General features: G+C 42.9%; 1 protein-coding gene across 4 annotated transcripts in view; it reads left to right on the top strand.

Annotated features, from left to right (window-relative positions):
- LOC124787895 (BTB/POZ domain-containing protein 1-like) overlaps window positions 1-27913 on the top strand; it is a 472019-nt gene that overhangs the window by 409361 nt on the left and 34745 nt on the right. Inside the window, exon 1 of one of the 4 annotated variants that reach the window (XM_047254869.1) lies at window positions 23394-23462. The exons of the other annotated variants lie outside the window; for them this stretch is intronic. Within the exon in view, the coding sequence (XP_047110825.1) occupies window positions 23434-23462 (29 nt within the window). The 5' untranslated portion in view covers window positions 23394-23433. Of the gene's footprint in view, window positions 1-23393; window positions 23463-27913 lie in introns of those variants that run through there. 4 annotated transcript variants of the gene reach the window in all.

Genomic DNA, 27913 nt, shown 5'->3' with positions numbered 1-27913 from the left:
TCATTGACGCCTCTCTGTTTGGAACGCACCTCCGTTACAGACGTCATTTTGAAGGCCGCCATCTCCTGGAACTCCATGAAACCATAGAGCTGAAGCAGGAATACTCCACGATGTTCCACACCAAATTCCGCATTTTTTCTACCGAAAATGGCCGCCAAAAGGTGCGTTGCATTACTTACTGAACACCCGCCGTAGACGGTAATCTTATCAGACTCAAGAGTTTTCTGCGTATTAAAAAGGACAGCCACTTGGGGATAGAATCGCGTTTGATGAAAGCTATGTGTTTGCATGTAATTCACACGCCCATAATAGCTACTTTTTGTCTCTCGAGAGTTGTTTTTCTCTTGTGCCTAGCACCTAGCGTTGTCTAGCGTTCATTTTCTTGTAGACCACACTACACACTGACGTACTGCATGGCTTTAATGGTAATGTAGCTAAGAGTACGCTAGCCGCCTCAGTACATGACGTAGATGAAGGACGCGCACATTAAAATCCACAAGCTGGTTCTTACAAACTGATCTCATAAATAGGACCTCTTTGCAACTCCCCAGCCACAACGATCATTGTAAGGCAGTAAAGATCTTTGACGAGACATGTTTCAAGCCCAAACACTCCTACTGAAGCGTCACATAGGACAGCCTGACTTCACCGAATGCGACCACTTTATCACAGTTCCTCTGACCGACGCAGTCATTTCACACTTTCTGTTAAGAAGCACTCAGCAGTCACTTAATATAACCTAAACGATGTCAAAGTTAGAGGAAGGAGGGCTATGGGTGAAGCGTTCAGTGAATTCGAAAGTAAAATTCTATGTACCGACTTAACAGAAAATCCTAGGAAGTTCTGGTCTTACGTTAAATCAGTAAGTGGCTCGAAACAGCATATCCAGACACTCCGGGATGACGATGGCATTGAAACAGAGGATGACACGCGTAAAGCTGAAATACTAAACACCTTTTACCAAAGCTGTTTCACAGAGGAAGACCGCACTGCAGTTCCTTCTCTAAATCCTCGCACAAACGAAAAAATGACTGACATCGAAATAAGTGTCCAAGGAATAGAAAAGCAACTGGAATCACTCAACAGAGGAAAGTCCACTGGACCTGACGGGATAACACAGAGTACTCGAAAGAACTTGCCCCCCTTCTGACAGCCGTGTACCGCAAGTCTCTAGAGGAACGGAAGGTTCCAAATGATTGGAAAAGAGCACAGGTAGTCCCAGTCTTCAAGAAGGGTCGTCGAGCAGATGCGCAAAACTATAGACCTATATCTCTGACGTCGATCTGTTGTAGAATTTTAGAACATGTTTTTTGCTCGAGTAACATGTCGTTTTTGGAAACTCAGAATCTACTCTGTAGGAATCAACATGGATTCCGGAAACAGCGATCGTGTGAGACCCAACTCACTTTGTTCGTTCATGAGACCCAGAAAATATTAGATATAGGCTCCCAGGTAGATGCTATTTTCCTTGACTTCCGGAAGGCGTTCGATACAGTTCCGCACTGTTGCCTGATAAACAAAGTAAGAGCCTACGGAATATCAGACCAGCTGTGTGGCTGGATTGAAGAGTTTTTAGCAAACAGAACACAGCATGTTGTTATCAATAGAGAGACGTCTACAGACGTTAAAGTAACCTCTGACGTGCCACAGGGGAGTGTTACGGGACCATTGCTTTTCACAATATATATAAATGACCTAGTAGATAGTGTCGGAAGTTCCATGCGGCTTTTCGCGGATGATGCTGTAGTATACAGAGAAGTTGCAGCATTAGAAAATTGTAGCGAAATGCAGGAAGATCTGCAGCGGATAGGCAATTGGTGCAGGGAGTGGCAACTGACCCTTAACATAGACACATGTAATGTATTGCGAATACATAGAAAGAAGGATCCTTTATTATGTGATAGCGGAACAAACACTGGTAGCAGTTACTTCTGTAAAATATCTGGGAGTATGCGTGCGGAACGATTTGAAGTGGAATGATCATATAAAATTAATTGTTGGTAAGGCGGGTACCAGGTTGAGATTCATTGGGAGAGTCCTTAGAAAATGAAGTCCATCCACAAAGGAGGTGGCTTACAAAACACTCGTTCGACCTATACTTGAGTATTGCTCAACAGTGTGGGTTCCGTACCAGATCGGGTTGACGGAGGAGATAGAGAAGATCAAAGAAGAGCGGCGCGTTTCGTCACAGGGTTATCTGGTAAGCGTGGTAGCGTTACGGAGATGTTTAGCAAACTCAAGTGGCAGACTCTGCAAGAGAGGCTCTCTGCATCGCGGTGTAGCTTGCTCGCCAGGTTTCGAGAGGGTGCGTTTCTGGATGAGGTATCGAATATATTGCTTCCCCCTACTCATACCTCCCGAGGAGATCACGAATGTAAAATTAGAGAGATTCGAGCGCGCACGGAGGCTTTCAGACAGTCGTTCTTCCCGCGAACCATACGCGTCTGGAATAGAAAAGGGATGCAATGACAGTGGCACGTAAAGTGCCCTCCGCCACACACCGTTGGGTGGCTTGCGGAGTATAAATGTAGATGTAGATATTTTTAAAAAAATCTCCTAATCTTTCCAGTGGCATCAGGTGGTTCAAGCCCCATTAGCTATGGGCCGAATACTCCCTGGCCTGGTAATTGTTATTGGTAACCAACGACTCGTTACCTGACACTTTAATTTCTACGGTCCCTTTTATAACGCTATCCCAGAAACTATTTGTCAGTTTATACAGACGTATGTGATATGTGGTCGAACACTGTTCTGTTGAGTAATGCCAATTTGCCTCTACAGAACGTTGGAAGAATGGTACTTCTTCCCAGGTTGCCGCCATACTCGCTGACATCGGTCACCCGGAGTAGTTGAAAACTGCGATTCATCGCTGAACTCAGGGCGATGTTAAAAAAAAAAAATGGCTCTGAGCACTATGGGACTCAACTGCTGAGGTCATCAGTCCCCTAGAACTTAGAACTACTTAAACCTAACTAACCTAAGGACATCACACAACACCCAGTCATCACGAGGCAGAGAAAATCCCTGACCCCGCCAGGAACCCGGGCGTGGGAAGCGAGGACGCTACCGCACGACCACGAGCTGCGGACCAGTGCGATGTCATTCACGAGCAATCCATACTTCCCAACCACGACATCACTAAAAAAGCAGTCGTTTGTGTTTTCGCGTTAACACCGGCCTACGCATGGGACGATAATCCCCTAGTACGGCTGCTGCTAGTCTCTTTTCTGACGAATTCGCTGACGTGAAGGGGTTATGATTTGCTTGGTGTACAATACGGATATCATCCCTTGCGGTGGTAAGACGACTGAATCCTTGAAGACGAGTATGCCTGTCATCACTTTCTCATGAAGTCCAATATCGGGCCACTATCAAATTCATATGTCCTACAGATCTTGATATTGCACACATAAACCAAACGGCAAAATGGTTATGAGGCCCCTTTCAAACTCTGTCAGGAGCTGATGACGCTGTCTGAAACGAGTACGCGGCATCTCCGTGTCCTTCACAGTCCTCAACATCTGACGCTGTTCACGCCCTTGAGACCGTTTTCTCTTCTTATTATTCTCCAAGACACAAGATTGCTCACCTGAAAAGGTGTCCACCTAGACTGCCCAGTGTGTGTATGTCACTCTGGAACTCTGCTTGCCGGCCGCGGTGGTCTAGCGGTTCTAGGCGCTCAGTCCGGAACCGCGCGACTGCTACGGTCGTCGGTTCGAATCCTGCCTCGGGCGTGGATGTGGGTGATGTCCTTAGGTTAGTTAGGTTTAAGTAGTTCTGAGTTCTAGGGGACTGATGACCACAGATGTTAAGTCCCATAGTGCTCAGAGCCATTTGAACCATTTTTGAACTCTGCTTTGCAGGAAGTGACATGCTTGTGGAGATTTGTCCAGTGGGAGAAGGGATACCACTAGGGTCTTCAACGCGTTGGTTTCTCACTGTCTCCACCTTATGCGGTTCACGTTACCAGGTTCATCGACCTGTAGGAATGGTTTCGCATCGCGCGCAGGGCATGAGAGCACTCCACCTTTCTCCTGCTCAACCATCCTCGAAGAGACAGTTTGCACTTGGACGAAAGAAGTCTCCCTACCGAGTGAGGTACCCGTTTGTACAATATTTGTACAATCGTTGCCCTCCGGATGACATCAGGATTTTCCCTTATGAGGCTAGGACGATACTTGCATGCCCTAGGCTCTACAATACTTCTACAGAGACAGACGTTTGTATATCTACAAGAACCAAAAATACCATAGATTATGTCAGTAGGGACGAAACGATTTTGCGTAACATTTAAAATATTAGTGACAGAGACGAATCAGAAAATTTAGACACAACGAAGTGTAATATAACTCCTAGGCTACTTCATATACTGCTGAAAATTTGAAACCCTATCCGTGTCTGGACCCTGAGCCATGCCTAATGGGAGAAATGAGAAATTGATATTTTTTCGGATTTTTGTTAGTTGCACAGTTAATACAACAAATATAAAACAGATCCCTTAAGATCCCACACAGATTAATTCTTCTCGTGTTTGAATTTCTTTTATTGTCTTCTTTCCCGATTTCATGTAGTGAATCTGCTGAAAATTTAACATTTACTTCTAGAGAATACTGAACTGCTGTCCGAAATGAGTACCAGAAAGATATCGTAGCGGCGTATCCTGAATCTGATGAGCTGATTAAAAGATTTAAGAACGTGACTAGGGCCTATACTGTTGGTCGACGAAACATCAGATTTGCACTTGGCTGCGATGCATGTACAATGAATACAGAATGGTAATCAGCTTAGTTTCTGTTTCCAAATAATATTCCAGCAGTAAGAATTTAAAAGGTGCTTAGTGATGCACGATTTAGCACTCAGGAATTCACAACAGCCGAACAAGTCCTGTTTTTCGGGATAAAATTCAACGTACAAAGTTTTGAATTACAAATAGTAGTACTGTTTAGTATTATGTGCCCATTACCGTGCAGCACTGTAAATGACATATCATCGGTATAAAATTTGCTGTATCTGTGAAAGTTTGAAGAATATGTACTTATTGTGCTTTGTTAAACCGCTTTTTACGTATTGCAAATTGGCACAAATTTTTTCTCCCTTATTGTTGTGCTTCACTTTAGTTTGCGTCGCTGTATTGTATACAGAGGCTGTTTGTTTTATGTTGCTAACCTAGTTCGACTAAAACTTGTCTGTTGATAAGCCCTCGCACCGAACCACATAGGACGCTAAGCGAAACAATCGGATAACCAGAATTCATTTGAACTATAGCAGTACTAATCAAGCTAACTAAAATCTCTGTTTTCGTTCCTGTTTTATGTTTTTTAAGTCTAGAAGAAATTCGGAAAGAGGACTGAAGTTCAGGGAGAAGATCTACTAGTTTGTCGACGGCATTATAATTCTATCACAGACGGCAAAAGACTTGGAAGACAGTTGAACGGAATTTATACTGTCTTGAAAAGAGAGTATAAGGTGAACATAAATAAAAGTAAAACGAGGGTAATGGAAAGTAGTCCAATTAAATCACACGATGCTGAAGAAATTACATTAAGAAATCGTCGGTTTGGTAATGAATGGAATGAAGAGTATAAAAATTGTAGAGAGAGATCATGCACGAATACAGGACTGAAGTCCGCAACAACAGCTTTCATAATAGTTTTGCCTGCCATGTTTCAACGTGTTTCCGTAATCTTTTCCCGTGTATTTTAATGTTTAAGCTAACAAAAATCGCTAGTGCACATAAAACGCAATTAGTGCTTAGTGAAAAAAATTTCATTTGTAGCTATCAGCACACTTTATATGGAGGAAAAATAGTACATCGAAAAAATATGAATGCATATCAACAGTGCTACGAGCCCCGCGCTACCTTAAACCGGCTCTAGATGGAGATGATTCCCATTGCTGTTCACAATAACTGCAAGAAAACCACGGCGATTTACGTCTCTGTCCTTTTATATTCACTGGTTCCCTCCTCTCAGACGGAGTAGTGCAAAATGATACATGAGCAAGGCGCTCTAAGGATATGTGATTTCTCGGAACTCCACCGCTGTTCTTCGTGGTACACACTTTGCTTGGTCAGCTTGCAGATGTGCAATAGTGGCTTGCAGGAGAATAGCGAAAAACAGACCAAATTATTTCGCTGTGTATACTTCTATTAAATTGCTCTCAGGATCAAACACACTGCAGCGGGCAGTGCATTGAAAAGAACTTTTCCCTGGCAGAAGAAGACTGTGATAGGGACATGGACTTTTATCTAGATATTTTTATGCCACGAGTCGTCCCGCTACCGGACTTTGATCTTCAGTCTGCCAACACCGCTCTCCAACTCCAAACAGCACCTGTTTGGTTATCAAACCTGGGAGACAGTCTGGAGAAAAGGACATGGCTGTAGTCTTGCAAGTTGGATTCAGCGGAAGTAAGCACTCTACAAAGGAGCGGCTCCTATAATGAGTACTATTGCTCCGATTATGTGTACGGGATCGGGGTTTGAGTGTGGGCAGTTGTGTTAAAAGGGCGGAATATGATCGGCTCTGCCGTCCGAGTACACTCCGCGGAACGACTCAAACCATCAGTCTGAAAATAGGAATCAGCCAGGGAAGGCAACCATTCTATGAAGATTCTTCGCTTGTCCTCCTCGCTAACAGAGATAGTCTGCAGCTACGCTGAACAGCATCTGAACGCATTGAAAAACTGGAAGGGAGGTAAAGCGAATGACTACGGCCGCACCAATTCCAGAGTAGTACAACCATAACCCTAGCCCAACTACGGTCTGTCCTTGATGCATATCAGTTGGCGGTTTATCCGAAAGGACCAGCAGCATTATAAGACTGTTCGCTGACGAAGTAGTTGTGTACATGAAAGTACAGGATCTGGACACAGATTTGGAAACACCAAAAAATGCATGCTTGAACATAAATATAGATGCTAACCTAACCTGCAGGCTGCACCGTTGTATTTGACAAGGAGCAGCATCTTTGCGATGTGCTTAGCACGTGGCAAGCGTCAGTCATAGTCAGAACTGTTGTGGACTGGCAAGACAGCCAATCCACTATGACAGGAAGCCGAAAGGCACGCGTTTAAGCTCACGCAGGCTGGCGTGAGGTCTGGAACAGGACAAGTAATGGAGACTAGCAAATAAAGTACGTAGCTTCTGGAATACTTAACTTTAATCCATAATTGGTGAACATCGGTCTGACGGTACATGCATCACAAGATAAATAGCAAATGATAATGGCGCCTGGCTAGGTCGTAGCAAATGACGTAGCTGAAGGCTATGCTAACTATCGTCTCGGCAATTGAGAGCGTAATTTGTCAGTGAACCATCGCTAGCAAAGTCGGCTGTACAACTGGGGCGAGTGCTAGGACGTCTCTCTAGACCTGCCGTGTGGCGGCGCTCGGTCTGCAATCACTGATAGTGGCGACACGCGGGTCCGACGTATACTAGCGGACCGCGACCGATTTAAAGGCTACCACCTAGCAAGTGTGGTGTCTGGCGGTGACACCACAAGAACAGTGTTCTGCGTTGTTGTGAGTGCGTTGTGACGGAGCTGAGTGAATTCTAGCGTGGGCAAATTGTTGGCGCTCGTATGGTGCGTCCTTCCATAACCAAGGTAGCTTAAGTGCTATGTTTTTCGAGAGGCACCATATCGAAGATTTGTTGCGCTAATTCACATCGTGGGCGAAAGTGTGTGCTGCGTGATCGTAACAGACCGTAATTCAAGAGGACTGTCTTAAAAAGTAAGCGATTGACAGTTTCAAAAGTCACTGCAGAATTGAATGTCGCACTCGCGAACCCTATCAGCACCAAGTGTGAGGTAACGGGCGGGTTGTGGCGTCCTGAAAATATTCTAAGTTCAGAGTTGGTGTGGCCGCGCTGGGGCCTCTCGGCGGACCGCGGCCAAGTGGCACCGAACGTTAGCCGGGGTCCAGCAGCCGCGTGGCTGGGAACTCGATAACGTCGCTGTGTCGATGAAAGAGACTTGTATGCCGAGAGTGCCAAAGATGGTGGACTTTGTGAAACCATAATGGCAGACATTTCACAGTTTGTATAGAAATTAATAGTAGCCAGATGAATCATGATACCTCAAAAAGAAACATGTGCATTACCGTTATTTGTACGAAGATTCTGATGGTGTAATCAGATTTTCAATATCTTTATTAGTTTAGAGTTTAGTGTCTGACGGTAAATTATACAAGTAACACCCAGCAACGAATTTCCAAAATCTAAATGGTTAATCCGATTTCGTCGATCGACGTGTCTTTAGAAAGGTATTAGTGTAAACCTAAATTGGTATAAATTTCAGGCATGTAACTTGAATAGTACATGAGTTATTGGAGGTCAAAGTGGCCGATTACTATCGATGGCGTCACGCCTTAAGCACTTCACAGTTACACGAAAAACCGGTAGCAGCATGCTTATAAATATATTTATTCATCTATGTCTTTGTTTATACCCGGTATATGCTATTCATGAAGAAATTGGTCAATTATTTACTTTGTTTTAGAAAGCACAGAGACATAAGGCTACTGGCTTAATGCTGTTCTGTTCCTCTGATATATGTTTATTTAATTTGTTTAGGTATTTAATAATATGTGTTAGAGCGTGTATATGGTCCAGCTGTAGGAATATTTATTTAATTTCAAGTTATTTAAATGTAAATCCAGTATTTCGAACGTGTTTCAAAATGTTTGTGAGTGTACATTGGCTTGGAGACATGATGGGAGCGCTGTCGCCAATCACAGCGCTCGTTACTAAGGGACGCTACTACCGAAGTGAATGGAGGAGAGTGCGGCGCGAGAGTACGGCACAGGACACGGGAAGTGCTGGACATGACAGCGCGATGGACGCACGGTCGCGGTAGAGACTTGGTGAGTCTGGAGCAGTATGCTCGTGGTCGAGGCAGAAAGAAATACTTCGGAGTGCCGACTTGTGCACTTTTGAAATTTCCGCGGCGTCTACAGTGAAGACATAGTGTGCATTTAGAAGTGAATATCTCGCGAGCTATATTGTTGTTCATAACTAATTATGTGCAGTAGGAATCTGTTGTTTCCCTGTTATTCTACTTATACACTCCTGGAAATGGAAAAAAGAACGCATTGACACCGGTGTGTGAGACCCACCATACTTGCTCCGGACACTGCGAGAGGGCTGTACAAGCAATGATCACACGCACGGCACAGCGGACACACCAGGAACCGCGGTGTTGGCCGTCGAATGGCGCTAGCTGCGCAGCATTTGTGCACCGCCGCCGTCAGTGTCAGCCAGTTTGCCGTGGCATACGGAGCTCCATCGCAGTCTTTAACACTGGTAGCATGCCGCGACAGCGTGGACGTGAACCGTATGTGCAGTTGACGGACTTTGAGCGAGGGCATATTGTGGGCATGCGGGAGGCCGGGTGGACGTACCGCCGAATTGCTCAACACGTGGGGCGTGAGGTCTCCACAGTACATCGATGTTGTCGCCAGTGGTCGGCGGAAGGTGCACGTTCCCGTCGACCTGGGACCGGGCCGCAGCGACGCACGGATGCACGCCAAGACCGTAGGATCCTACGCAGTGCCGTAGGGGACCGCACCGCCACTTCCCAGCAAATTAGGGACACTGTTGCTCCTGGGGTATCGGCGAGGACCATTCGCAACCGTCTCCATGAAGCTGGGCTACGGTCCCGCACACCGTTAGGCTGTCTTCCGCTCACGCCCCAACATCGTGCAGCTCGCCTCCAGTGGTGTCGCGACAGGCGTGAATGGAGGGACGAATGGAGACGTGTCGTCTTCAGCGATGAGAGTCGCTTCTGCCTTGGTGCCAATGATGGTCGTATGCGTGTTTGGCGCTGTGCAGGTGAGCGCCACAATCAGGACTGCATACGACCGAGGCACACAGGGCCAACACCCATCATAATGGTGTGGGGAGCGATCTCCTACACTGGCCGTACACCACTGGTGATCGTCGAGAGGACACTGAATAGTGCACGGTACATCCAAACCGTCATCGAACCCATCGTTCTACCATTCCTAGACCGGCAAGGGAACTTGCTGTTCCAACATTACAATGCACGTCCGCATGTATCCCGTGCCACCCAACGTGCTCTAGAAGGTGTAAGTCAACTACCCTGGCCAGCAAGATCTCCGGATCTGTTCCTAATTGAGCATGTTTGGGACCGGATGAAGCGTCGTCTCACGCGGTCTGTACGTCCAGCACGAACGCTGGTCCAACTGAGGCGCCAGGTGGAAATGGCATGGCAAGCCGTTCCACAGGACTACATCCAGCATCTCTACGATCGTCTCCATGGGAGAATAGCAGCCTGCATTGCTGCGAAAGGTGGATATACACTGTACTAGTGCCGACATTGTGCATGCTCTGTTGCCTGTGTCTATGTGCCTGTGGTTCTGTCAGTGTGATCATGTGATGTATCTGACCCCAGGAATGTGTCAATAAAGTTTCCCCTTCCTGGGACAATGAATTCACGGTGTTCTTATTTCAATTTCCAGGAGTGTATTTTATTTAATTGCTGGGCCAGCGACACCAGCAAGTGTTTGCAGAAATATACCGCATTCTCAAAAGTACTTCTACTGTTGTACTCATCATTTAAAGTCGTTAAGATAGTACCTGCAGATTTTATTTAATTGGAATCTTTCATTTATAAATTTGTACATTACATTCGCAATTGCCGAGTAATAGGAACCTATGACCATTCCATTCATGTGTATATTCATATTTTATACTGTAGACTCAACAGTATTTGGCTTGTAATGCGGCAACTACGTATCCCAGCCCCTAGACAACGAAACCAGCCAAAGCTTTTAATATTTCTACTCTGAGTCAGTGGGTACGTAGTTGAGGGCCACACCACACCATTTTTAGTATTAGAAAGCTCGCAAGCGGTTGACAGTTTCAAAAGTCACTGCAGAATTGAATGTCTCACTTGCGAACCCTGTCAGCACCAAAACAATACAAAGTGAGCCCCATAAGCAGAGAATAACAGGGCGAGCTGGAATTCCAAAACCATTTATCTGTTATTCAAACACCGGTAACAGTCAAACGTGACGCCGAAGCCATAAAACCTGGATTGGGAGCAATGGAAGAATCTCATTTTGGTCTGATCAGTCTTGTTTCGCACTGTTTGCAACGTCTGGCAGAGTATACAAATGGTTCATACGGCTCTGATCACTATGGGACTTAACATCTGAGGTCATCAATCCCCTAGAACTTAGAACTACTTAAACATAATTAACCTAAGGACATCACACACATCTATGCCCGAGGCAGGATTCGAACCTGCGACCGTAGCGGTCGCGCAGTTCCAGACTGAAGCGCCTAGAACCACTCGGTCACACCGGCCGGCCCCGAGTTTACATTCCAAGAGAATTTCGTTATGATTTGGGCTGCCATAGCATGGTATTCCATGGGTCCCATGGTTACTCTGCGAGGTAGCATTGCTAGCAAGGTATTTGTCATCATTTTGGCTGCTCAGGTCCACCCCGTGAGTCAGTGTTTATGCTCCAATGGCGATGCTGTGTTTCGAAACGACAGGATCCCTGATTACACAGCTCGCGTCGTCCAGAACAGGTTTTCTGTGACCGAGGAAATGGCCAGATCTCAATATTATTGAGCCTTTGTGATCTGCTTTGAAAAGAGGAGTGCTCGACTTCTATCCACCTCTATCATCGTTACCCGAACTTGTTGCTATTTTGCAGGAAGAACTGTCTGATATTCTTTTGAAAACCATACAGGATCTGTATTTATCCATTCCGAGAAGACCGGAAGCTTTTTTAAATGCCATCGTCGTTGCTGCATTGTACAAGTATTAGGCATGGTAATGTGTTTCTCGTGTTTTCTTATTTTCGTCCACACTCTATACAGTAGTCGTTGGACGGTCGTACGGAAGTGCTATGAAAGTCTCGGATATGATTTCCGCTCAGTGTAATAAATAAGAACTTTCTTTAAATCTGGGCAAACCCAATGTAATATGTATAACTAAAACAAGAACCAGATAATATCCGGTTATAAGATTAGTGGTGAACATAGTGCATTTTGAGCACGTTTCACTGCATAAGTATTTATAGGTAATACTAAGAAGAATGGGGTAATCACGTGAAATAAGTAGCAGAAAATACGAATGAAAGACTTTGATTTATTGGAAGGCTTCGGAGAAATGCAGAGCATCTGTAAAGTAAGTAGCATAAAAGAAGTTAGTCATACCAAATCTATTGGCCGGAGTTTGGCATGAAACAGGCTTACAGAGAATTCAGTAATACGTTCCTAGGAGCGCAACAGGTCGGTATAGCCCTTGTGGAACGGTAATAAGTAATGCTCGTTAAAGTCAAATGGAATCCTTAGAAGAATGACAAGGTAATTGTCGCGAAATCCTGTTGGGTAAATTTAGTCAACCAGTACTTGAATGGTTCAAATGGCTCTGAGCACTATGGGACTTAACTTCTAAGGTCATCAGTCCCCTAGAACTTAGAACTACTTAAACCTAACTAACCTAAGGACATCACACACATCCATGCCCGAGGCAGGATTCGAACCTGCGACCGTAGCGGTCGCGCGGTTCCAGACTGTAGTGCCTAGAACCGCTCGGCCACCTCGGCCGGCAGTACTTGAAGAAAACTATGCGACTATTATGAAGTCACCATGGTATAGCTCGTGAAGGGCTCATGAGAGTAGCACATGGGGTACTAGTGCGCGTACAATTAAATATCGCAGTCATTTTTCCCTCGACTGCTACGGTCGCAGGTTCGAATCCTGCCTCGGGCATGGATGTGTGTGATGTCCTTAGGTTAGTTAGGTTTAAGTAGTTCTAAGTTCTAGGGGACTGATGACCTAAGATGTTAAGTCCCATAGTGCTCAGAGCCATTTCATTTTTCCCTCGCTCAGTACAAGAAGGGGATGGAACTGCCGATCGCTAATATTGGAAATAAGTACCCTCCATCCTGCACTGTACGTCGGCATCTGGCGTGTGTGCGAAGATATAGCTTTACGTGGAGGCATATACCTTCAAGTCTATCCCTCTGACACTGTGGAGACCTGTAGGAAATAAATTCTTAATGCTTTTATACACCAAAAAGTTGGTTCACTTAAGGATGGCTTTCTCCTGCAGCACATCGAAAAATCATAAGGGGCTCGTCTGATATATCAGTATGTTCAGCGTAGTTCAGGAGCGTGAGGAAGACAGTTTGATTTCCTGATTTCGTTTGGGACACTCGAAGATAAGGAAATACCTCTTTCAGTCGTCCTGCCTCCTCCGTTGTAGCGCTGAGTGTAGCTGTGCGAGAAAAGCAATACTCGCTTCCTGTGGAGCTCATAAACAACAGAATCAACAAGTATCACACATGTGGCTACGGAATCATTCACGATGGAGTCCTTGGAAAACAGGTTAACTTGCGGCATCAAATTCGGATGAAGTACCAAACTCTCTATGATTGCCTCCATTGTCGTCGTCAGGAGCCAAGGCTGTCGTGAAACTGGCGAAGTTCCCACATATATGATCAGAGGACAGCATCTGATTGATTAGATTACTTCACTCAGATGGTGCATGCCATCTACATCCAAAGGTCACTTTTGCGCTCCCTGTCCAGAGTTGCGTGCAGCGTCATTACTTACGTCAGGCAATAAAGGCTTTCTCTGTGCTGCACTCTTTCCTTATCAAACCTACGCTTCCATACACCGGTAAGTGCACAACCGGTATCTCTATTGCAATTTTTATCACACAGTCTAATTACCACTAATGGAGTCCCAATAGTCCGATGCATAAGCCAGAATTCTCGTTTGTTTAAAGATAATCTCGTGTTTATTTAATAGGCTGTACAGGACCTCCGTTTAAAAGTAACACCACTCAAGTTGTCGTTTTAGCATCTCCCAACCTGGATCCCTTTCTGCAGTAGTCCTCGACCCAGTTTGATCTGTTCTCCTCACCGTCCCCTATACATTACCTCATCATCATGCATCCCATCCCATTTCCGTCCAAAATTTATTCAAGACTATTCTTGTACCAACTGGAATGCCTGACAGGAATCCCTAGCACCCATATTGGCAGCACCCACCAATCTTACAGCAACCTGATGATGTTTCTCATACCATGTCCTTCCTGTATAAGAGTTCGTCAGACGTTATATCCGCCCACAGTCCTACCAAGACCGTACACTACCACCACCCTACCCTTCCCTCGCAAGCCCTACTCCTCCTCCTTGAATCTCGTCGCTTATACAGCTCCTTCCTAGAGACTCGTGACTGGGATACACTAGCATTCCACTGGAAAATGCGGGGACACATCAGGAACTTATTAAATATTAGAAAAGGCCGGAACTGGTGCCAAACATGCAGCAGACTCGATACTATACTCCCCATTAATTCTCCCACGTGTTGGAAAGCATTGCATCTACTCACCAGCAGCAATTCCATTCTTCACTACACGCTTCTCCACAACAACCATTCCCTACCTAAAAAACTGACCAAATATGACCACTTTGCATCCTCTCTTACCGACATCTTCACAACTCCTGACGGCCCTCATTCTGATTACTCCCTCTTCCATATAATACAGGAACGCTCACTGTCACACCCCTGGCTCGCAGCTTCCAACGCTTGGACAGCTTCTATAAACAGAATTACATACACCAATCACAGCACACCACATAAAAAATTACTTTACAAAAAACGCAACACTTCCCACAGTCATGACATAGTTGCCCCTCGTCACAGAAAGGAATGTCCCTTCTCCTTTCCAGTCTCCTTTAGCATCCTTTATAGCACAATCCTCTCCACAGGTTACTATCCTGAGCTGCGAAAAACCTCCAGAACTGTATTTTTGCTCAAGTTGCGTATAACCCCTGATGGCACTTACTCTTACCACCACATCAGCCTCACCTCAGTTTTACCAAGGTCTTTGAATCCATTCTCTCCAAATGGATCCATCAACACCTGAACCGACACCACTTCCTTCCAGTTCACAAGGTTTGCTTCCATCCCAACTTCTCATCTGAGAAACAAATCACGTAGCAAATTCATCTTCCATCCGCCCCGCTCAACAACCAAAAATCCGCAATTTTCGTATTCCTGGACCTGTTCATTGAATTCTGGTGCCCTTTAGAAACTTCAGACGTATCCACTTCCCAGTAACTATGTTTTTCCTTTCTACTCGTCCATTCTTTCTCGTTATTAGCAACACAAATTCTCATACCTTCCATCTCACTGCAGACATACCCCAAGATTCTGTCCTCTTTTTTATCTCCTCCACCTTGCCAACATGCCCAAACCGCCTTCACCAGTCCCTCTCCTTCAATATGTTCATGACACCATTGTCCTAACCTTCTACCCTACATTTCAGAAATCTCAATGATCTTTCTAAATCTGTCTCTATCAATTCACCTCGTGATGCAACTATGATCCCTCAAAACAATCTTTTTTTTATGTTTAAATGTGTGTGACATCTTATGGGACTTAACTGCTAAGGTCATCAGTCCTTAAGCTTACACACTACTTAACCTAAACTATCCTAAGGACAAACACACACACCCATGCCCAAGGGAGGACTCGAACCTCTGCCGGGATCAGCCGCACAGTCCATGACTGCAGCGCCCTAGACCGCTCGGCTAATCCCACGCGGCAACCTTTCCTAAACCCAAGCAATAATAAGATGACGAACCACCCGTAATTAACAATCCCGCAACTTCTACCTTGTCATTTACGAACGTCATATCCAGTTAACTAAAACACTAAAATACCTCGGACTAACAATCACCAATTAACAAGGGAACGCCATCTATTAACCGTTCTACAAGAACACTGCAACAGACTAAAACTGCTAATCGATCGACCGCGGGGATTACACTGTTCCACAATCCTTCACATCTATAACTCCCTGATGTGACCGATCTCCTGTTACGCAAATGTTACATGGATTTCCGCTCCTTCAAATTTCTATCACGCTTGCTCTAAGACCCTAGATTGCCACACGCTCCGCCCAGCTTTTCGTATCTGCTTGCCCTCCCCTAAACGAATCAACTATCAAATTACAAATTTTTCCACACTTGTCTCCTACACTCTGCACCTACGAATATCCTATGTTACCCGCAAACTTGACAGTACCCACCGCCTAGTCGTCCTCCTGCTCTCCGATCCTAGTACTCTGCGGCGCCTATACCAGCACATTCCTTCCAACACTACACCTAAACACTCACCACATCCTCTCGCAATGCAACAGTAATCACTTTCACTTACCTGACCACGAAATTCGCTCCTGGTATCTACATGTCCTACCAAATGTAGCAGCGCCCACACTTCCTGCTACACGCCACAAAAATACTTTTCATTTACTTATTTTTAAGTTATCAGCTTTATGACTTGTCTGATACGGCCCGCCACGAATTCCTCTCCAGTGCACCCTACGTCCTCAATTATGTGTTGGAGTATTCCAATCTGTGTCTTCCTCTACAGTTTTTACCCTATTCCGCTCCCTCTAGCACCATGGAGCCTGTTCCCTGATATCTTAACGCTTTCTGTTCCCGCTTCTTGTCAACGTTTTCTGTATGTTCCTTTCTTCGCCTCATTCCTTACTTTGTCAGTCTGTGTAATTTTCAACATTCTTACGTAGCAACACATCTCAAATACTTCGAGTCTCTTCTGTTCAGATTTTCCCACAGTTCATGTTTCAACATACAATGCTGTGCTTCAAAACGTACATTCTCAGAAATTTCTTCTTCGAACTAAGCCCTATGTTCGATACTTCTCTTGACCCTCTTTGCTTGTGCTAGCCTGCTTTTCATGCTCTCCTTGCTTAGTCCGTCACGGATTATTATTCTTCCAAGTTAGCAATATTCCTTAACTTGGTGATCACCAATTTTGATGTTGAGTTCTCGCTATTCCATTTCTGCTGCTTCTCATTACTTTCGCCTTTCTTCAGTTTAGTCTCAATTCATATTCTTTGCTCATTAAACTGTTCATTCTATTCAACAAGTCCTGTAATTCTTCTTCACTCTCATTGAGGATAGTACTGTCATAACAAACATTATCATTGATATCCTTTCACTCTGCCTTTTATTCCCATTCATGAACTTTTCTTTTATTTCTGGCATTGCTTCTTCGATGTACAGGGTGGACAGTAGGGGCGAAAGACTGCATCCTTGCGTTACACCCTATTTTATCCGAGCACTTCGTTCTTGGTCTTCCAGTCTTGTTTTTTCCTCTTGTACATATTGTATATTGGCCATTTTTCCCAATAGTTTATTCCCTTACTACTATTTTTCTCAGGATTTCGAACATCTTGCACCATTTCGAACACTTTTTCGGTTCGAGAAATTCTGTGAACGCCTGGTGCCTTTACCTTTCCTAAAGCCAAACAGATCGTCATCTAACAGATCTGCACCTACGTACATACTCTGCGGGCCACCAAACAGCTTCCACTCGCGAATAGAGCGATGCACAATGACTATCTATATGCCTCCATATGAGCCCTAATTTCTCATATCTTATCTTCGTGTCCTTAAGCACAATATATTTTGGCGGCTGTAGAAACGTTTTGCAGTCAGCTTCAAAATCCGGGTCTCAAAATTTTCTCAATAGTTTTCCTCTAAAAGAACTTCACCTTTCCTCCAGGGATTCCCATTTTTGTTCCCGAAGCATCTTCGTAACACTTGCGTGTTGTTCGAAACTACCGGTAGCAAATCTGGCAGCCCGCCCCTGTATTGCTTCGATGGGTTCCTTATTCAACCTAGTATGGATCCCAAACACTCGAGCAGTACTCATGAATAGGTTGCACTAGCGTCGTACATGCGATCCCCTTTACGGATGAACCACGCTTTCCCAAAATTTTGTTAATAAAACGAAGTCGACCATTCGCTTTCCCTACCACAATCCTCAGATGTTCGTTCCATTTCATATCGCCTTGCAACGGTACGCCCAGATATTTAAACGACGTAACTGTTTCAAGCCGGACACTAGTAATGCAGTATCCAAACATTACGGGTTTGTTTTTCCTATTCAACCGCATTAACTTATATTTAGAGCTAGCTGCCATTCATCAAACAACAAGATATTTTCTATTCGTACATCCATGGTTGAAATGGAGGACAGTGGGACGTCTGCTGGTATAAATTTATATTAAAAATGAAGAAATTCCTCCGGCTGTATTTTATTTTGGCAACTAGTTTCAACGTTGTTAATAACTTCATCTTCAGGCCCTATAAAATATACCATACATACAACAACGAATGTGACATCAGTAATCTATGAGTTATTATGTAAACAAATATATTATAGACATATTACATAATGGACTAATTCAATAAAATTAATTACATTTTGGCCATTTTCATTAAATGCAGTCATTCTGGAAATTAACAATTTATGTGGTACAAGTAAGTACAATGTGGTACAAATAAGTACAAATAACCTAATCAACCTTTGACTAGATCACATTTACAATACGAATGTTATACGCTGTATACTTTACTGTGTGTCTTCGTACTGATAAGTGTTTATTAGAGGAACTGCAACTATTTTATAGGTGTGACGAATTGTTTCGACAGACAATACCCAGTTACTTCTTTTGGAGTATTGCTATGAACTTGATCGTTGTATTAACCATGTAAGTATACAAGAATTACACTACTTGTGACCAGGGTTACTGCCGTTGATGAGACAAAGATGTTGAAATAGGGTTTTTCAGTGACATGTTAACTTACATTTTCATTCGAATGAGTATGTTTTAGATTGATTAGTATGTATTTTACACCACAGACTACCTTTTATTAACTAGGTTCCATATTCGTTTTCCGGTTACTTATTATTCGTTTTGCGACGTTATGATTGACGTTGTTTAAGTAACTCGCTTCACTATCACTTTAGTATGATGCCAATGCAGTGTTATGCAAACATAACTCTATTTCTACCTTTCCCTCCCTTTATTATTCTGTAATGATGGATGTTACCCTACATATGTCTGATTAGCAATGCATATTCTCTTTAGCACTGTTTATTATCCGCAAGCGTAACGGCTTGTCACCTAAGTTTTTTATATACACTCCCATCTCATTTACTGCTTGACATTGATCTGTAATAAACACGATCACGTATATATAATTTCATTTGTACCACATATATTGTTAATTCCCAGAATGACTGCATTTAATGAAAACGTCCTAAATGTAATTGATTTTATTGAAGTCGTCCATTATGTAATATTTCTATAATTTATTTGTTTACATAATAACTCTTAGATTACTGATGTCACATTGGTTGTTGTATGTATGGCATATTTTATAGGGCCTGAAGATGACGTTGTTACAACGTTGAAATTAGTTGCCAAAATAAAATACAGCCGGAGGAATTTCTTCATTTTTAATATAAACTAGATATTTTGTCAAATTGATCTTGTATCCAGAATGAAATTTCCACCCTGCAGCGGAGTGTGCACTGACATGAAAGTACCTGGCAGATTAAAACTGTGTGCCGGACTGATACTCGAACTAGGGACTGGCGGAATTAGAGCTGTGAGCACGAGTCGTGAGTCGCGCTTGGGTAGCTCAGATGGTAGAGCAGTTGCCCGCGAAAGGCACAGGTCCCCAGTTCGAGTCTCGGTCCAGTACACAGTTGTAATCTGCCAGGAAGTTTTGTATCCTCGACTTCCTTTTCCATTCTCCTGTGTATTATTCTTGTCCGCAACTTGGATGCATGAACTATTAAGCTGAGTGAGCGATAGGTCTCGTACTTATCTGCCCTTACTATCTTCGGAACGGTATGGATAATGCTTTTTCCTGAAAGTCCGTTTGTATGTGTCAACTTGAATAGTTGTTTGGTTGCCACTTCTCCCAATGAATTGAGAAATTCCGTTAGAATGGTATCTATACCTTCTGCCTTACATTTTCATGTCAACTCTTCAAAGCTCTTGATCCCCTACCTCTTCCATATCGACTCCAACTTCTCCGTTGCTGCCTCTGGATCACGGGATCCCGGGTTCGATTCCCCATCGGGTTGGGGATTTTCTCCGCTCGGGGACTGGGTGTTTGTGTTGTCATCCTTCACGAAAGTGGTGAGATCGGACTGAGTAAAGATTGCGAATTTGTACGGGTGCTGATAACCGCGCAGTTGAGCTCCCCACAAACCAAACATCATCATCTGACTTCTTCTTCTATGACGTCATCGGACAATTCCTCCACCTGATAGAGGCCTTCGATGTATGCTTTCCACTTCCTCGCTCTCTTCTCTGCGGCTAACACTGGATTTTACACCGCAGTCTTAATTTTACCTTCCTTTCCTTTTTCATCTAAGGTTGTTTTGACTTTTCCGTATGATGAGTTAGTCCTCTAGACAATCATTCCTTTTTCGATTACTTCACATTTTTCCTGTTGCCATTTCGCCTCGGCTTCCCAGCACTTCCTGTTTATTTCATTCCTACGTGATTTATGTTGTTGTATTCCTGACTTCCCCTGAACATTTTTGTACTTCCTTCTTTCATCGGCCACTAGAAGTGTTCGTTCCGTTACCCAAGGTTTCCTCCCAGCTACGTTCCTTGTTCCTGTGATTTCTCTTTTTAAAGATGTCCACTGCCTTTCAGCTTAAGTGCCTACTGTGCTATTCTTTATCGCACTTCAAACCCATTTCATTATTCCTCAGTTTTTAGTATCTCATATCCTTCCACAAAGATTATTTCGTACGATTCTCTTAAACCTCAGTCTACTCTTCATCGTCACTAAATTGTGATCTGAGTATATATCTGTTCTTATGTACGCCTTACAAACGAATACCTTAATTCAGAATCTCTGTCTGACCATGATGTTGTCCAGCAGGAATCTTCGCGTGGCTCTAGACCTTTCCCGTGCATACACTCTCCCCTTGTGGTTCTCGAACGGAGTAGTTGCTATTTATAGCTGAAATCTGTTGCAGAATTCAATTAGTCCTTCCCCTTCCTCATCTCTATTACAGAGCACACATTTTTCCGTAACACTTTCTTCTACTCCTCCCCTACAACCGCATTCTAATCCTCCATGGTTATTAGATTTTCATCTCTCTTTATACACTGAATTACCCAAATACCTATAACTCCTGTAACACCCCTTGCCCCTGGTAGTGTGTATAAACTCTTCACTTCATTCATCTGCGTATATACAGGGCTATTACAAATGATTGAAGCGATTTCATAAATTCACTGTAGCTCCATTCATTGACATATGGTCACGACACACTACAGATACGTAGAAAAACTCATAAAGTTTTGTTTGGCTGAAGCCGCACTTCAGGTTTCTGCCGCCAAGGCGCTCGAGAGCGCAGTGAGACAAAATGGCGACAGGAGCCGAGAAAGCGTATGTCGTGCTTGAAATGCACTCACATCAGTCAGTCATTACAGTGCAACGACACTTCAGGACGAAGTTCAACAAAGATCCACCAACTGCTAACTCCATTCGGCGATGGTATGCGCAGTTTAAAGCTTCTGGATGCCTATGTAAGGGGAAATCAACGGGTCGGCCTGCAGTGAGCGAAGAAACGGTTGAACGCGTGCGGGCAAGTTTCACGCGTAGCCCACGGAAGTCGACGAATAAAGCAAGCAGGGAGCTAAACGTACCATAGGATGGTGCTCCACCGCACTTCCATCATGATGTTCGGCATTTCTTAAACAGGAGATTGGAAAACCGATGGATCGGTCGTGGTGGAGATCATGATCAGCAATTCATGTCATGGCCTCCACGCTCTCCCGACTTAACCCCATGCGATTTCTTTCTGTGGGGTTATGTGAAAGATTCAGTGTTTAAACCTCCTCTACCAAGAAACGTGCCAGAACTGCGAGCTCGCATCAACGATGCATTCGAACTCATTGATGGGTACATGCTGCGCCGAATGTGGGAGGAACTTGATTATCGGTTTGATGTCTGCCGAATCACTAAAGGGGCACATATCGAACATTTTTGAATGCCTAAAAAAACTTTTTGAGTTTTTGTATGTGTGTGCAAAGCATTGTGAAAATATTTCAAATAATAAAGCTATTGTAGAGCTGTGAAATCGCTTCAATCATTTGTAATAACACTGTATTTTAGACAACAAAAAAATGAGCTTTTTATCGTCTAACCAACACACTACCATCTGTATGTTATTTTGTGGAAACATTCATATCTCGAAGCCATGTAAAAACTGTGTTATATTTTAAATTTTTACAATAATTTGTCTGAAGTGCGGCGATTGTAGCCACATACAGCCCACCCACGCCAATGAACCAACATAAAATGCGCCAAATTCTTGTATTTAAGATGACGTTGGTGTTCAGCACAGCAAGTAGCAGTAGATAATATAGATTGTCCCATGTAAAGGGTGTCACACTGGCAGGAAATATTATAAGGATCACACTGTTTGTGTTTGCTGTATTGGTGCTTCGAACATTCGCATGTCTCATTGACTACATTCGTGTATCAAACTGGGAAATACATTTTGTACATTTTAAACATGTTATGTGCTCCAACTTGTTTGTTTGCTCTGAAGAGTATCATTATATTTTTTTTCAATCTGCGATTCTGTGCCACGTATTCTACACTTTGTTTAAGTTTCATCTCGGTTGCTATATACTACACACATTATGCTTGCATTTATGATATTTGATTGATTTACAGAAACTGTTTTACGTTTATTTACGTATGTTGTGATCACAACAAGGAACTGTTGTGGAAAATCAAATTAAAGTGACCTATTTGCGTTTAACTGGGGAGCTTCAGTTAAATCTTTTCAAGCAGCACAGGTTTGTAGGGGCCAGTGATTTCGGAATTTGAATACGGTTGTGCAGGCAAGAATCTGTTACCTCTAGTGCGCAGCGTGAGCGACTGGCGAGCGGCAACTGCTCCAAATTAAAATAATTTATCTGTGTGTGATTCTCTGCAAGCTTCAGTTAAATCATTCGTGTAGCCACAGATTTAGACCGGACAGTGATTTCGAAATCAGGTCAAGGTCGTGCAACTCACTACAGTCGAGAATTTACAGTTCTTCTGGCGTGCAGCCTGAATGAAGCGGCTTGCAGAGGCTGCGCCAAAGCAAGCCGTGTGCGGTTAACTGGGAGTTTCAACTGAGTCATTTCGACCAGGCCACAGGTTTGGACAGGGCACTGATTTAAGAATCAGCGAATGGTTGTGAATGGCGCTACAGGCGAGAATCTGCAACTACATCGGCGCGCAGTGTAAACGAACTGGTGTGCGGAAACTTGCGAAACTGGGCGACCTCGCCGTTAACTGCTGGCAATAGACAAAAAACGGCGCCCGCTTCGCTAAACCGCGGCTTACTCACCGGCCGGCGCGTATCGCGTCGCGATGCGTTGTGTTGTGTGCACTGGGAGGGGGAGGAGGAGCGCGCCCATTGGAGGGAACCTGGACGGCGTTCCCTTATAATCGAACCGGTGCCACGCGCTCCGATTAAAACAGTGCCAACCCGCTGCATGGCAAGGAAGATTCGGATTTCATGTACCACCGACGATGAGGCCGTTACAGAAGCTGCTGAGTAGGTGAGTACGGGCCTGCTTCGGCACTACTCACAGCCGAGCTTTATTTACTGGTGTGCGGAACCACGAAATTCCGGCCTCATTGGTAGAGCGCTTTGGAATCTACGACGCTGAAGCAAAATTAGGATCCTAGCGATCGAGCCACAACTACGATGCTTGTGTTCACTTCTTGTTGATTTGTTCTGCCGATGTGTTTGTGCTCCTCACAACATCGCACTTGCTTATTAACATAGCAAACATTGAAAACATGTAATCATGTTGGCTAACTGTGCTCATGTTAACAATCTGCTCAATCTTAGCATACGATAATATGTTGAATGCAAGGGGTGTCTTATGTAAAACACAAGTTTGTTTACGTCCGTCGAAACAAGTGTCACAACTGTAGGCGCAGAATCATATTTTACTTTCTTTTGCACAATTTGGAAATATTTATATCTGTTGAAGGTTATTGAACGTTGTTATTGTTGTTGTCTTCAGTACAAAACCTAATTTGATGCAACTGTCCGTACTAGTCTGTTCTGTGTACGCCTCTTCATCTTCGCATAATTACTGCAACCAACATTCACTGCGTAAAGCCTTGGTATCTTTCCACAATTCCCCCCCCCCCCCCTCTCCACCCCCACAGATTTATTTCAGTTGCCAAATTGGCTATTACTTGTTGCCTCAGCCTATGTGCTATAAACCGGTCCCTTCTTTTACTCAGTAGTGCCATAAATTTCTTTTCTCACCAATTCAATTCTTTATCTCCTCCTTAGCAATTCGATTTTCCCAGCCCATCTTCAGCATTCTTGTGTAGCACCAAAACATATAAACCTTCTATTCGATTCTCGTTTGAGCTGTTTATCGTCCAAGTTTTACCCCAATAAAGTACTTTCAGAAAAGACTTCCCGCATTTAGATTTATATTCGATGTTAGTAAATTTCTCTTCTTCTGAAACTCTTTTTTGGCTACCGCCAGTCTACATTTTATACCATCAATCAATAAAACATATCTACTACATTTAGTGTCTGTTTTTCAAATACTTTTCCCTCAGCATCGTCTGTTTCAATTCGACTATATTCCATTCCGCGTGTTTTACTTTTTACTTTTTTGATATTCGACGTATAATTTCTTCAAGATGCTACAGACTTCAGTCAGTGACAGAATTATTATGTCATCAACAACCCTCAGTTTTTCTTTCATCCCATGAGCTTTCCAAATTTTTCTTTGGGTTTCTTTTCTGCTTCGTAGGTATACATACTAAATAACATCTGGGATAGGCTATAGCCCTGTCAGTTTACTGACATGGTTTCAGTGACAAACGACAACTTTGTTTGACAGAATTAGTATTTTCTTTTTTATTATTGATTTAAGTAGATGTAGCTGCATGTTGGAGAATATCAACTGTAGCTGCTCCTGGAGCTATAAAAACGTACCAAGCGTGATGCCGCAGTGATTGGGAGTACTCTGGTTCGAACCCCAGTTCGTGATTAACATTTACTGTGGTGTTCCTAATCAGCTTCAGACGTGACAATCTATCCTTCCATTCCTTCTCTAGCTGAGCAAGTGCAAAACTCTATATTTCTTTTAAACAAAATGCTATTAATGCTAATGAAAATCAATAGGGTAAGGTAAAATATTAAATACAGATAAAATAACATTCTTCACTAGATGTCTGATCATTTAACGTATGTAAGAAGTCTAAACACATGCATGAAGTGTCAGTTGGATTTATACGAGTTTGAAATTTTAAGTAGCACAGTAATGCTAGTGACTTCTTGAACAAACTATCCTTTTCCAATTTTTTCAGTATTTTACCTGATTCTACAGGACATATTTAATAACTTTTCTCTCAGGGTGGAAAAGGTTATCTTCTTCTTCTTCACTGGTGGGTTGTTTTAAGAAAGTTATCGATTGGAAGCTTTCTACTTGCGACCGTTCTGTAATTCGTCCTTAATCCACTGCGAACTTTGTCAACTTTTAATGTCATTCAGCATTCTCAGTATTCTCCTTCCTCCCCCTGTCTTCACTAGAATCTTTCCTTCAATGCCTCTTCCTTAAAGGCAGTTTCTTTGCAATGCATATCCCATTCAAGATGTTTTCTCATCCTTAGACTTCTCATAAGTATTTCTCCAGTCGTCGTTATGTAGTCCATTTAACTTTTAGTATTTTTTGCCAATCCAAACTTCATAATTATCCAGGTATTTTTCTTCTTTCTTTCTGACTGTCCGCGATTCGCTTACATATAATACTAGATTCCAGACAAAACACTTGGCCAGTCCCTTTCTTAATACTACCGGAATTATTTTTGCTGTCAACAAACTTTTTCGCCTCTTTCGTCCATTTTCTGTCATCAGGTATCCCAAATATCAAAAAAATTTCTTCTTCCATTATCTTTCCTTCCAATGATATTTTGAAGGGACCTTCATGTTTTATAATTCTCATCACTTTGTTCGTTCCTATGTTTATTGGCATTTCATACTCTGCTTCCACCTTTACAATCCATTTCAAAAATTGTAATTATTCCCTTGATTGATCGTCTGCGTACGTATTTATCTTTATCCTTTCTTCTAGTTTTATGCCACTTTCTTTTTATGATGTGTTATCTGCTAGTTTCTCAGCATGAATAGCGAAAACTGTTCCTGAAAAATAACACCCTGTCTCAACACCTCTTCCAACACCTGCCCTTTCAGTTTTCTCACTGCTAATCCTTACTTCCACTTTCTGTCTCGTGTAGAGTTCCTTCATACGTCTTATGTCCTTCCAGCCTACACCTACATCGTTCACGGTTTTCAGGAAGATAATCCAGTTAACTCTGTTAAACACTTTATCCCAGTCAACATAAAGTGTGTACATATCTATCACCCTCAAACATGCAGTAGCATCTCGTATTGTTTCCTTACCTGAATACAACCTCACCCAAGTTGTCTTACATTTTTCTTTCTAATCGTCTGAATAAAAGGCTACAAATGGCCTTTGTAATGTGACGTAATATGAAATTAACTGTCCCGCAATCTTTGCGTTGTTTTACGTTGTATCCTTGATAAAGGACTCGGATAGTTATAAGTGCATTTTCAGGCCAAATGCCTTCGTCACATATCGATGAGATCGGTAGATCAGGATACTGCGCTATTTCCGAATGCCTTTAAGCTTCACATGGTACTTTATCACAACTCACTGTTTTCCTCCTTCTGAGAACTTAAATGTCCTCCACATCACATCTACTTTGGTTCATATACATTTCATCACATTCTAATTGTACGCGCCTATAAATTCCTTGTGTTTCAAATAATTACTCAACATGTTCCTTCCAGATCTATTTTTTTCTTCTATGTGTGCTATCATATTTCCACTTTTGTATAGTGTACTCTTTCTGCTTACTTTTCTTGGATGTTTATTTTTTATGTTCTTAATTATTCCGCACATTGCTTCTAATTTACTTTCCTTTTCCAGTTCTTCAGTCTCCTCACACTGACTTTTCATACATTCCTTTCTAGTCTCGTCATTTGATCTTCTCAGTATATTATTCAGCTTTCTATACTGCTGCTTTCCTTTTACACAACAGTCATTCTCAAATTTCCAACGTTTATCCAATTTATCTGACGTGTTTGATGTGATCAATTCTTTCCTATTCTTTCCCTTCTTTACTTCTGCAATCTCTTGCCCTAAGGCTTTCAGAATTACATTTTTAATCATATTCCATTCCTCCGGTACGCTGATCCTTTCTGCTGAATTTTCCAGTTATTCTTCAGCGATTTGAATTAGCGCTTAGATTGTTCTGGTTCTAGCTTACTCATATCCTATTACCTTACCAGTTGCTTTCGTTTAACATGCTTCAGTCTTGTTCGTAGGCTTGCCAACATCAAGTTGTGATCAGTAACAGTATCTGTTCCAGAGAAGGTTTTCGCCATTTTGATACTGTTTTTGAATCTTTAGTTAGTAATAATAAAATCTGTCTGGAATTTGTATTGTTACTAGGGGCTTTCCATGCGCACGGTCTTCGTTGATTGTTCTTAAACAAAGCTTTTGTCATCCAGAGATTGAAAGCGTTCACAGAAGGCTATTACACTGACATCCTCTTCGTTTATGTTTCAAGTTAGAATCCTGCCACTATATTGTTCTGTTTACTTTTCCCTACTATGTCGTTCCAGTCTCCAATTATCATCCTTTTTTCTTGAGCCTTTTCATTACCTTCATAGATTTTCACGATTTGTTTCTATATTTCATCTATTTCCTCTTTCTCTGTATCAGATTATGTCGTGTAACTTGAATGATCAAAATATCCGTTTAGTTGCTTACAATGTCGATTGATATTACTCTCTCATTAACAATATTAACTGACATAATCTTCTTATCCAGATTTTTCTTGTAAATTAAACCAATTCATTCGCTTTTCTCCTCCTCGTCTAAATATTACTTTATATTATTCACGCTCAAAAATCTTCTTCCCATCGCACTTTGTCCTAAAATGTTAG

This window comes from Schistocerca piceifrons, chromosome 3 (assembly GCF_021461385.2).
Source record: "Schistocerca piceifrons isolate TAMUIC-IGC-003096 chromosome 3, iqSchPice1.1, whole genome shotgun sequence".
Taxonomy (NCBI): domain Eukaryota; kingdom Metazoa; phylum Arthropoda; class Insecta; order Orthoptera; family Acrididae; genus Schistocerca; species Schistocerca piceifrons.
The sequence above is the reverse complement of the archived record's forward strand: the minus strand, read 5'-3'. Positions and strand labels throughout refer to the sequence as shown.